This window comes from Saccopteryx bilineata, chromosome 1 (genome assembly GCF_036850765.1).
Source record: "Saccopteryx bilineata isolate mSacBil1 chromosome 1, mSacBil1_pri_phased_curated, whole genome shotgun sequence".
Lineage (NCBI taxonomy): Eukaryota > Metazoa > Chordata > Mammalia > Chiroptera > Emballonuridae > Saccopteryx > Saccopteryx bilineata.
This window is the reverse complement of record NC_089490.1, coordinates 366,697,454-366,709,562: the sequence shown is the minus strand read 5'-3', so window position 1 is coordinate 366,709,562 and position 12,109 is coordinate 366,697,454. Positions and strand designations below refer to the sequence as shown.

General features: G+C 48.3%; 1 protein-coding gene across 7 annotated transcripts in view; it reads right to left on the bottom strand.

The window, feature by feature from the left end:
- Positions 1 to 12,109, bottom strand: part of NAV2 (neuron navigator 2) — a 405,016-nt gene that overhangs the window by 112,093 nt on the left and 280,814 nt on the right. For all 7 annotated transcript variants that reach the window (XM_066251118.1, XM_066251119.1, XM_066251121.1 and 4 more), the window contains one exon: positions 11,341 to 11,463. In XM_066251118.1, coding sequence (XP_066107215.1) covers positions 11,341 to 11,463 — 123 coding nt within the window. The remainder of the gene's footprint in view (positions 1 to 11,340; positions 11,464 to 12,109) is intronic.

Genomic DNA, 12,109 nt, shown 5'->3' with positions numbered 1-12,109 from the left:
GTGAGCGAGAGCCTGGAGCACGGCAGGCCCTCGGTGAGCGAGAGCCTGGAGCACGGCAGGCCCTCGGTGAGCGAGAGCCTGGAGCACGGCAGGCCCTCGGTGAGCGAGAGCCTGGAGCACGGCAGGCACTCGGTGAGTGAGCCCTGGTGCTGCTGACAGTGAGACGGAGAGCAGGACCCCGGACTGTAAACTGCCGAGTCCTGGGGAGGGCTCCAGGCAGCCTTCCCAGGGCCGCGTCTCTGGCGTACCCCGAGCCCTCACAAATTGCTCCCATGCTGATAAGGAAAACATGAATCTCTCCCCACAGACACGTGACAGACAAGGCAGGGCGTACCTGGGGACCCACACTTATGTCCCCACAGAGCACTTGGCCAGCGAAGCCAGCTTCTGGTTGACCAGAGGGAACTCGAAGTGCTCTCGGAGTCCACCTGTGCACCCCAACTCCAGCCCCAACCGGAATGCCCTGTGGTTCTGTTACATGTCTGCCCCAGGGCTTCAGCGACTGCATATTGGTGGGTTCCCCACAGTACATGTCCAGGCAGCCCAAAGCAGCAGCCAGGGGAGAAGCTTTCTAAGCCTCGTTTTGTCACTGGGGAAACCGTAGGGTTGTGAGTCCCTCTCCCCCAAACTCAGGGTAAGCTAATGGGAGAGGCGGTGATAGAGATTCTTGAGCCATGCAACCATCTCATTTCCTGCAGTCCCCATTTCATCTCTCCCACACAGCCTTGCAACATCCCTCAAACTGTCAGCGTCTCCTTTCAGATCTCATTTCAGGCAGTTTTACAGTACTGAGCACCACGGATTAATGAGGGAAATAAATCAGAGCGCACAGTGGACGGGGCTGCAGCCGGAGCGGCCTCCCCTCCTGCAGTCCTGAGAGAGGGGAAAGCCGCAGGGGTCCGCAGCAGAGGCCACTGCCAGGACAAGAAGGCTGAAGGCGGACCCTGCAGGTCACCAAGCAGGTGAGATCAATATGATAAAGGCAACTCTGAGACCTTTGCTGGAGGGTCTGGCACTGAAGTAGTTAAATGTTCTTTTTTTCTTTTTTGTATTTTTCTTTAGTGAGAAGTGAGGAGGCAGAGAGACAGATTCTCCCATGGGCCTGACTGGGATCCACCCAGCATGCCCAGTAGGGGGCGATACTCTGCCCATCTGGGCATTTGCTCCTTTGCAACCAGAGCCATTCTAGCACCTGAGGCCATGGAGCCATCCTCAGTGCCCGGGGCCAACTTGCTCCAATGGAGCCTTGGCTGCGGGAAAAGAAGAGAGAGAGAGAGAGAGAGAGAGAGAGAGAGAGAGGAGAGGGGAAAGGGTAGAGTAGCAGATGGATGCTTCTCCTGTGTACCCTGGCCAGGAATCGAACCTGGGACATCCACATTCCAGGCCAACACTCTACCACTGAGCCAACCGGCCAGGGCCTGAAGAAGTTAACTGTTCTTAAGAGAAAAATACGACATGCACAGCTACAAGCATCCCTAATATTCTCCTAAGTAAGGGTTCCCGCAACATCAGCGGGGCCTGCCCGGGGCCTGAGCTGCCTTCCGGGCTCTCTTTTCCCTGAGCCTGGGAAAACCAGGCCTGGGGAGAGGCTGTCTGAAAGGTCAGCAGTCCAGGTGCCACTGCCTTTGCAGCTCCGAGGGAGGGTATCTTCCAGAAGGATGGCAGCCAAGCCCTAAACACGAGGAAGGCAGGCACCATGACGGAGACAAAGGTCTTGTGTCCAGAGAGATGCAAACTCACATCCCAACTTTGCACCATGGCTTCAGAAAAGGAATGTCATCTTTTGGAGCCTGTCCCCCATATACATAAAACTCACGGTCTCCCTGCATGATCCCAAGTGCTGTTTTGCCCTGCAGGACTCTGGTGTACCATGCAAAACCTGCCAACTGCATGACAAATCACAGTATAGGGGCATCCCTCTGAGCCCCCTCCCCCGACCCTATCAGACCCCAAGGCTGGCCGCCCCACTCTGGACAGGCGGCACTGATGAAGGGAACAAGGTACATCCATGTCTAATTTAGTCCTGATGCAAAACACCCCTACCCCAAATAAATACAATTTACTGTTTACCAATCCCTTGGAATTCTAACTTGATGAAAATAAGACTCCAGTTCCATGAGTTGCAACTCCTAATAGAGTTCTGGTGAAGCTCCAAGTCAGATCAAAAGCCAATGCAATGTCTCACAGAAGAGTTCCTCCCAAGTGTCAGAAAGACTCACACCCTGCCCTCGCATCCACCCCAGCTCCCCCCCCTCTGACCCTCCTCTAAGCACAGCGAGGCTCAGACCAGGCTTAGAGCAGGTGCAGTGAGGGTGGACGCCTTGAGGCTCTCACCTCAGAGAGGTCTGTCATGGGCAGAAGTGGGGGAGCCTCAGCCTTGGGGGTCTGTACACACCAGGGGTCATGGGCGAGAACCTCACTCCTAAAGAAACCACCACTCGACGACAACTGTCTTTTCTATTTTTTAGATTTTTATTTATTCATTTTTAGGGAGAGAGAGAGAGAGAAGGGGGGAGGAGCAGGAAGCATCAACTCCCATATGTGCCTTGACCAGGCAAGCCCAGGGTTTTGAACCAGCAACCTCAGCATTCCGGGTCAATGCTTTTATCCACCGCGCCACCACAGGTCAGGCACGATGACAACTGTTACTGCGAATATCGGAGACAAAAAGCTCCCTGCCCTACATGGATGAGCTACACTCATGAGCCACCCTGTTAACGCTGCCCTCAAGTGACAAACAAGAGCACCAAGTCACAGGGATTCAGGGACCTTAGGATCAGCCGGTCTGACCACTCAGATGCAGACACAGGGCAGGGGGAGAACTGTGCCCAAGATGTTCAGTAAGGGCCGGATCTAGGACAAGGTCTCTTGGTTCCCAAGGCACTGCTTCCCTTTCCACATGGGCTGCGTGCATAGTAATCCCCAAAGGCATATGTGTGCTTGCATCAGAGTTACTTCAGAGTTCATGCTTTCCAAACTCACACTGCGATGGCCTTACTCCTCGAAGCCCAGAGGGTGGCGAGGGGTCGCTGGGCCACTAACAATCTCCCTGGGCCTCAGTTTCCTCACTGGCAAGGTCAGAGGGCTGCCACTGTTGATGCGGAAGGTCTTGCATCCAGCTTTGCATCACAAGCTTCCATCTGAGCAGTCTGGAAGAGGCAGCCTTGGGAATGTACACGCACAGGCACGGGAACCTTGAATAGAAGCTCTGGGCTGGCACAGCTGTCCAGCAAGACAATCCAAAGGTTACACTGTAACCAGGGACACTTCTCCACAGGCCAGGGTAAAGGCTGTCTTACACACTGGCCCCTTTCAATCTACTCTTACATTTCAGTATCAGAATTCAGGGCTAGGCTGCTCTTCAAAAGTGTCAAATGATATTAAAGGAAACAAAAGAGAATCCCAAACGGACGATGAGATAAGGGGGCCTATTTGGGCACTTGGGTAATGTTTCTAAAGGATCTTTCAAATCATTACCGACAGGAAAAGGAACCTCCTGCGTTTTATTATGGTAACAAGTTCCCAATGTAGGACAACAGTGAGCCCCCGGGGACACGGCCGGTCCTTCCTGCTCCCACAGCACCCGGGACGTCTTCACAGCGCTGGCACTCCAGTCAGGATGGCTGATTTAAGGCTTCTCTCCCCTCTATTTGACTACAAGCTTCTTGAGAGCAAGGATTGCTTCCTGCTCATCTTTGGATCCCCAGAGCTGACACGTAGCGGGTGTGTAGTCAGTATCAGCATCTTCTATAAGCTGTCACATATCAGAACTCAATCCAAATACCTTGTTGAGACACACCTGACCCATAGCACTGGTTAAAGTTCCTTAACCACTTCAGCTGTCATGTTCCTCGTATATCTGCTCACTCTCCCCCACCCAGGAGCTGGGTCATCAGTCAGACTGAGTAGTGGCATAGTGCCTGGCAGCTGAGAGGTATATATCAGAGTAAGTATGTAATAAGTTGCATAATACAATCTTGGCTAAATAAGGGGGGAGGTGGCCTTAAGCTAAGGCTATCTCTTGTATGTAATAAAACGATAGTCACTAATGCAATTCATATATTTTCTGCTCTCACAGGCAGAATTGTACTTCTAGAACTGCACTTTTGGATTTAAGTGCAGCCATGTGACTTCCTTTGGCCAATGACACATAAGAGTGACATGGGCCATCCCAGCAGAAGCTTTAAGAGAGAGTGGGTGGTCTGACCTGTGGTGGCGCAGTGGACAGAGCGTTGACCTGGAACGCTGAGATCACTCATTTCAAACCCTGGGTGTGCCCACTGAAGGTACATGTGAGAAGCGAGTTGATGCTCCCTTCTCTCCACCTCCCTTTCTCTCTTCTCTCTAAAATCAATAAATAAAGTCTTTAAAAAAATAGAAACAGTGTGTGGCTCACCACACTCCCTTTCTCTTTGCCATAGGAATAGTCAGTGCTTTTTATTTTTTTAATGTTTATCTTATTGATTTTAGAGAGAGGAAAGGAGAGAGACAGGAACATCGATCTGTTCCCGCATGTGCCCTGACCAGGGACTGAACTGGACACCTCCACACTTCCAGACGATGCTCCAACCAACAGAGCTATCTGGCCAGCGCATAGTCAGTGCTTTAAACCAGGGTTTTTCAACTGCCGGTCCACAAACCAGTCCATCAGAAATTCTGTGCTAGTCTGCCAAAGAGTTAACCACCCTGGTGTTGTATGAAGATTATAAACCCAATAAAATCCGTTGAATTCTCTTATGTTCAGGGTGGTTTCTGCCTTGGCAGTTCTCAAAATAATTCTCCTATTTTCACTGGTCCCAAGTGTAAAGAGATTGAAAACCACTGCTTTAAACAGAAGTCCCTCTGGCACCCTGGATCCTAGAGTGAGAATGATGCACAACATAGCCTCCCACTGACCTGCAATGGCCAGATAGGGCGGGGTCTTTTGGAGTTGTTTGTGATACAGCACAACCTAGCTTATCCTGACTGATGCAAAGACTTTCCCAGGTACCTGGATTAAAACACATGCTGTTATTTTCTGTTGCAGGACCCAGGGGTAGTCAGATTATGACTTGGTGTTGGGAGCCTATGCTTTGGGTTGCTGGGGGTAGGCACAGAAGAAAGGTATCCCGTTTGGGCTTTTCTCTTTGATCTCTCATGCTTGCTTTCATATAGCTGCACAGATTCTCATCCAGACTTTGAACAACCATCAAGTTTACAGGTTTCAATAGTTGAAACAACTATTAAAAAGGCATCTCTTTGGGAAAAATGTACATTGGGTGAGTGATCGTGACCCTTCTCTCTCTCTCTCTCTCTCTCTCTCTCTCTCTTCCTCTCCCCCATCTCTGAGCAGGGGTTCTGCCTAAGAAGTAACTGGGTTAGGGACCTACTACCTCAGCTGCTCATATAGAGTATTGTATGGAACAAAGTCATCAAGTTGGGAAACATCAGGAAGTGAAAGATTCTCAAAGGGCCACTGTGCTGCTCCCCCCCCCCCCTTTTAAAGTGAAAACACTGCATGTGCAAGAAATGATACTCCACAGACTAGGCTCTCTCTTCTCTCTGCAGCCCCCTGGGAGAATTCCTTTGTGGCTTGAGGTGCAGATGGTTTGCTTCCTCTCAGCACCACCCCTCTGTTCAGCACAGGTGGTCCCTGCCCACCCCTTCCAAAGGAAGCAGCTCTTACTTTAAAAGGAAACCAGTGGTTCCAGCAAAAAAAGAGGCCTTTGGGAAAGGCCAAGGCAGTAATTATTACCCTGTTCCCACGGAAATAGAGATTTGCCTTTAAGGTTCCTTTTATGAGCTTTAAAACGAAAGTGACTTACTCTTGCCTACTTTGTTTCCCCGCGGCTACACACTAGCAGGAGAAGAAACGGGAAAGGAGGGGAAAGAATGCAGAACTAAGTTCACTGATGCCGAGTACGGTGCTGGAGACATCTTTCTGTCCCAAGAAAATGAGTCCCTTGAATGCAGGACGAAGAAAATGCTCAGGGGCACTAGTGGGTATAACTCACTAGTTATAGGCAAGGAGAATGAGAGAGGGAGAGAGAGGGAGGGGTGGGCACAAAAGAGAGTATGAGGAGGGAGAGAAAGAGGGATCAACTGACTCAAGCAAGGAAAAATGAAGACAAAATAGTATGGGAGAGGTTGGGAAGGGAAGGGGGTGGGTAAGGCAAAGTTCATTTTCACCCAGGCTGGTAGGAAGCTCCATGCTCAAATATCCAACCACGTAGCACCTTATGGCTAGTTCATCTGTATTCTCAATTTTCTCCCTTTTCTACATGTCTTACTCTTCCCCTGGTCCTAGTGCTGTCCTTTAATACACAATTGTTCTTTCATTATAGGTAATTACTCTAAGTTGCTATGGAATGAAGAAGGCTTACATGCTGGTTAATTAATTAATTAATTTTTTTTTAAAAAGAGTTTCAGGGGATAAAGCCCAGAAGACCTGAATGATTTGCAGGACTCAAGAATGATCAGAATATTTTATCTTTGTCCAGTACTTTATAAAACACTTTCACCTCATGTGCTTCTCACAGTGGCCCTTAATTACCCCTCGCCAGGAAGCATAACACATCTACACGTCCTGGAGATCAGGCCATGGACACCTGCCAGCGGGGAAGGCGGGGGGGATTATTCTGCCTACCACAGGTTTGGAAGGTAGGCAAGTGTGGAAGTCATTCCCATGGGTGTTCCTTCTGATCTGCATATCCCAGCAGGGTCTCTGCCTAAAAAATAACTGGGTTGGGGGCCTACTACCTGGTAAGAACTCCCAACAAGTCCATCTGCAGGCTGCGGCCCTCTGGCCTGGATTAAACTCCTCCCTGCAGATCAGGCCTGAAGCTGTGAATGCATTCCTTGGTGCCAGGAGGCCGCGTTGTTCCACACAAACCACAAAGCCAAGCGGTGCCCTGGGCTCTGGTGACACTCCCAGCGAGGAAGGAGGGCTCAGCTTGGCAGGCTGCTCAAATACCAGGTTGCATAGTTACACCCCGACACCATGGGACTCTCAGTCCAAGACGAAAGTGGGACAGCTCAGAGCGCCAAGGACGGGGCTCCAAATACAGGCAGCGAAGTCAGGACTGCAGAGACAGAAGCTACCGCGAGGCCCAGCTCCACACCTACACTGTTCGGACTTCGGAGGGCCAGGAACACCTAGTAACAAAAACAGCCTCTCGATCCTGTTTGGTTTCTTGGCAATCACGTCGGGGGGGGGGGGGCCAATTTACATTTTGTTCAAGTCCTGGGCTGACGTTTTACCATGCAGCATTAAGTGACTTTGCTATTTTTATCACTACCTAAATCCATAACAGCCCCTGGAGTTCAGTGAGCATTCTAATGGTTTAGAAGAAAGGCACCAAGCAACTCCAAAGTCTTCCTCCTGGTCTAATGCACACGGCGAGCCTGAGCTCTGTCTTCCTAACGCCCGCAGGGACACCGGCATGACCCAGGGGTGCCATTTCGGTGGAGCATCTCACCGCCGGTGCCCACTGCCTGCTGAAGCATGAGGGTGGTGACAGAAAGGACCACGAGCACAGCGATGACGGACAAGGACAAACAGAGGGACTCGGGAGTGGAAAGTTTCCCAGAGCTGTGCTTTAAGCTTTGAAAGCTTACAACTCGCTGGAGTTCAAGAACTTCTGGTGGGTGCCAAGGGGACAGCAGGGCATGTAGGAACCGTCAGGGGTCCAACAAAGCCTTTGAGTGTCTGTGATCCCAGCCCCTGGGCCCTCCTGGGTGTATTTCACAGGCTGCCTGGTCAGAGACCTCCATGCCAAAGTTCTCTTTACATGTCTGTTATCTGGGACCTGTGACTTCTAATAAGCCACCTCTGTTTGTCCCCTTTGATCCTCCCTTCTCAGCTGGCAGGCTCTCATTTGCTGGAAGTAGCCACTGATGACTGTCAGGTGAAAACTGGAGCCCAGGGTGGCGGCCCCGAGGAGTGACAAGAGATCAAGGGCAGACTTGGCATTCTGAATTTACTGTCGTCATTTATTCGTTCTCAGAAGCCGCTGGTGACATCGAGCCTCACAAGTTGACATGGTCCCTATCTCCTAGGCTCTGAAGGTACACATTACTATCAGTTACTTTTAATAACCCCACAGATACCCCAGCCACATCCTGTTTCAGACAGTCGAGGTGGTGTGGTGGGTCAGCATCCCATAGGGCTGTTCCCCGGGGCGGAGCAGAGCCGCACTGCTGAGGTTAATGGTTTTCCTATCCACACGGGGAGGTAATCTGCATATCGTAAGCTTGTCTTCCTTTGGCTGAGTTCTAATCCTGTCTCATCTCTCAGTACTTTTCCTACTTCCTTTGTAGAACCAGTCTATTGCTTGTGTGCGAACCCTTAAGGATCGGGCTATCTTTTAATAAAGAACTTCCTGGAAATAGCTCTGAGACCTTTTTTTCAGGTTAAAAGGAAAGACTTCTGAAAAAGTGCTGGGTCTTCCACATTTCTCCACTTGTCTAATTTACATAATTTAAAGAACGTATTTCTAATTCCTGGGACACGACTAGGATGTCTCACCTGCAGTCAGCCACCTGCACACTACCTTTAAAAAATAGATATCTGCACAGCATCTGTGATGTTCTTCCTGATACCTCATGCCAAACAGTCTACTCTAGCCCGACCCTAGGCAATGTTTGTAAAATCATGGCTGTGATATGATAGTATACTTTTTTTAAAAAATATTAAAATGAAATTTTAATTCTTAAAAATAAATATTTCCCTGTCTACCATCTAAAATTACTTCCTATGCTACTAATGTGAGCCTCTCACTTTGGGAAACACTCATCTAGAATACAGTTTTGGGGAGAGATTTACATAAAGAACTTTGTAGAAACAAATCAAATGCTTTTTTATTTTATTTTATTTTTTTTAGTAAGAGAGAAACAGAGACAAAGAGACAGGAAGGGAGACAGATGAGAAGCATCAACTTGTAATTGTGGCACTTTAGTTGTTCATTGATTTCTCATATGTGCCTTGACTGAGGGGCTCTAGCTGAACCAGTAAACCCCTACTCAAGGCAGTGATCTTTGGGCTCAAGCCAGTGACCATGGGGTCATGTCTATGATCCCATGCTCAAGCCAGAGACCTCAAGGCTTGAACCTGGGACCTCAGCTACCCAGGTCGACACTTGATCCACTGTGCCACCATCCATCAGACAAATTGAGTATTATTTCAACTTAATCAAAGATGATGTGTTACTATGGTTTGTTCACAATAATTTTGGAGAGTTAAGAAATTTAACTTATTCCAGAATAGTGCAAACTTATCTCACTGCTTCTGGGTCAAAACTTATATAAAATAGGAAATTTATAAGCATTATAAAATCCTATTTTATTTTCAGAGCCTATTGAATTCTTTTTTTAAAGGTTGGTCAGTCGTCCCTTTGGTCTTACACAATCACATCCGAGCAGAACAGTCTGGGGAGAAGCAGAGGGCACTACTGTCCGTTTGGTCCCAGCATACAGGCTGAACTAAGAAAACATAGCAAATGCTATCACTTTCCCAGCCCCCACTCCAGTCCTCCCGCTCCAAAAGCAGGAACATGCTCAGCTGTGATCTGTAACAATTCCATTAACCCTGCAATGAAGCATTAAATTAAGCTGCCTACCACTGAGTCCTCTTTGGCTAAAAGGGGAAAATGCCCCTCAGAAGACTTGTACTGGATGCTAATAGATTGACTAGCCAGCTACATGTTTATAGGAGAATACAAACAAGCAAAATAATTTGGCCAGATTGTGACATCTCCAGTGGAGGGGTTATAACAACTGATTTCTGACTCCCTGCCAATAATATTTACTCTAAAAATTTTAGTTACAGAGAGCTTTTAGCATTAGAAAGAGCAGATCTGAAATGGTTCATCTTTTGTGGAATTTTCAAATCAATACTTAAAAAGAGATGAGTTACAGGAACAAAACTGAGTTGAGCTGGCACTGTAGTGGAGAGCCTTTGGTCATCTCTGGTATAAATCCCCACAGTGGACACAGGGAGACTCTGAGAAGGACGTAGTCAAGTCAGGGGCAGAGTCTGGGCCAGATCCTAAGTCCTGACAATGAACTCAGCGCTCTCTCTACACCAGCCTAAGCTTCCCGGCCTTTCCAAGGGAATGTGAAGATTGCTCTTCAGCAAATTCCATTTCTGGGAGTAACTTCAGGGTCTGTCTCTTTCGTACGCTGCCCTAGTTCTCTGAAGCCAGGGAACTATGGCCATCACCTAACTCCTTGTGCAAAGGATGCCCTGCTAAGAGAACAACGAGCTGTTGTACTTGGCTTTCTAACATATAAGGGTTAGCACCCAAAACAAGTACAAGGATTTCAAACCGCTCACATCTAAATTCCATGTTATGTCTCAACAACCTAGATGTGGAAAGAGGTCAAGTATGCCAGAAAATCCTTCAAAGATAGATCACTAAAGGGGACTCAAATCTAGAAATACAGCACAGCAGAGCTTGCAGGGATCTTGAAAATCATGATAGCCCAAATCTCTTAATAGATTGTTTATGGTCAGAGAATCAGTTGTGTCAGAGTAAGGACTAAAAACTTGGATGTCAAATATTCCTTTTTTAAAAAAATATTTTTATTTATTGATTTTAGAGAGAGAGAGAGAGAGAAAGAGGGAGAAACGTTGATTTGTTGTGCCTCTTATTTATGCACTCATTGGTTAATTCTTGTATGTGCCTGACTGGGGATCAAACCCCACAACCTTCACATATTGGGATGACGCTTGAACCAACTAAACTACCGGCCAGGGCCTCCTCTTTCTTTATTGTGGTGTTTTTTGAAGCTTTTTTCATCTCTGATGGCAGGAGCAATGAAGACTGGCCAAGCCCTATAACCTCATCGACTCAGCTCTACAACCTCAGTGCAGATGTACAAACCCACACACTTAAGCCCTGCCTCCTGTTACCAGGCAACAGGAGATCTATGGTGAAGCCTCCTCAGCCAAGGCCAGGAGAGCTCCCATCTGCACACAGACCTTCTCTGCATCACCAGGGACTGTTCCCAGGTGCAATACCTAGAAAGCTGCCCAAAAGAGGAAGCGAAGCAGATCCCTTGGGCATGCTGAACTAAGATGCGTAGCAACAGTCAAAACAACACACAAAAACTACTCAAGCCAGAACTCCACGTGTTCTTGCTCTCAGAAGCACAGCCCTACCCAGAGCAGGACTGGAGAGCCTTTCAGCAGCCCCCTCCTTCCTGCTGTGCCAGCTGCTAAGCCCAGGTAAGGCCTCAGGGCCTCCCAACCTCTGCATGGGTAAAACAGCATCCATCCGCTCTTAATATCACCACCCTCATCTCTCAGGCCACTACAGAATGACCTCTGTGCCTGGCCAACCGCAAATGGAGCAAGCTTACCTGTCAGCGTCTCCAAGGCCCAGGGAGGTATTTCTTTGCAGGGTCTCCCGCACTACAGCCATCCCATCAGGGAGCCGGTTCAGGCGACGGGTGTAGAGGCCAAGTCCGCCATCAGTCATGTACCTTCAAAAGAATGGGAGGATGCAAATATACAATCAAAAATAAGTCCTGCACAGTCTGCTGTTCATACCCAGAAACGCTGTGTGGCTCTCCTGTACTCTAGGCAGGGGTCGGGAACCTATGGCTCACGAGCCAGATGTGGCTCTTTTGATGGCTGCATCTGGCTCGCAGACAAATCTTTAATAAAAAATAATAATAACGTTAAAAATATAAAACATGCTTATGTATTACAATCCATTCATTTCCTACCACTCATGTTCATGGTTGCAGGTGGCTGGAGCCAATCATAGCTGTCCTCTGGGACAACACAAAGTTTTATTGGATAACGCAAAATGTACATGGGTCGTTGTATGGCTCTCACAGAATTACATTTTAAAATATGTGGCGTTCATGGCTCTCTCAGCCAAAAAGGTTTCCGACCCCTGCTCTAAGGGGAAAGAACTGAGGCTCTCCCGGGGCTCTGTCACTGATCACAGCCTTGGGCTACCTCAGCCACGGGTTCAAACCAAATGATCATCAGCTTGCAAGCAAAAACAGAAATCAGCTTAATTAACCTAAACTCACAGTAATCTCTGAAGCAGAAGGGAACTAGCAAATAAAATTAACTGTCAGATATATCCATGACATTCTTTTTAACACCAGCAATTAC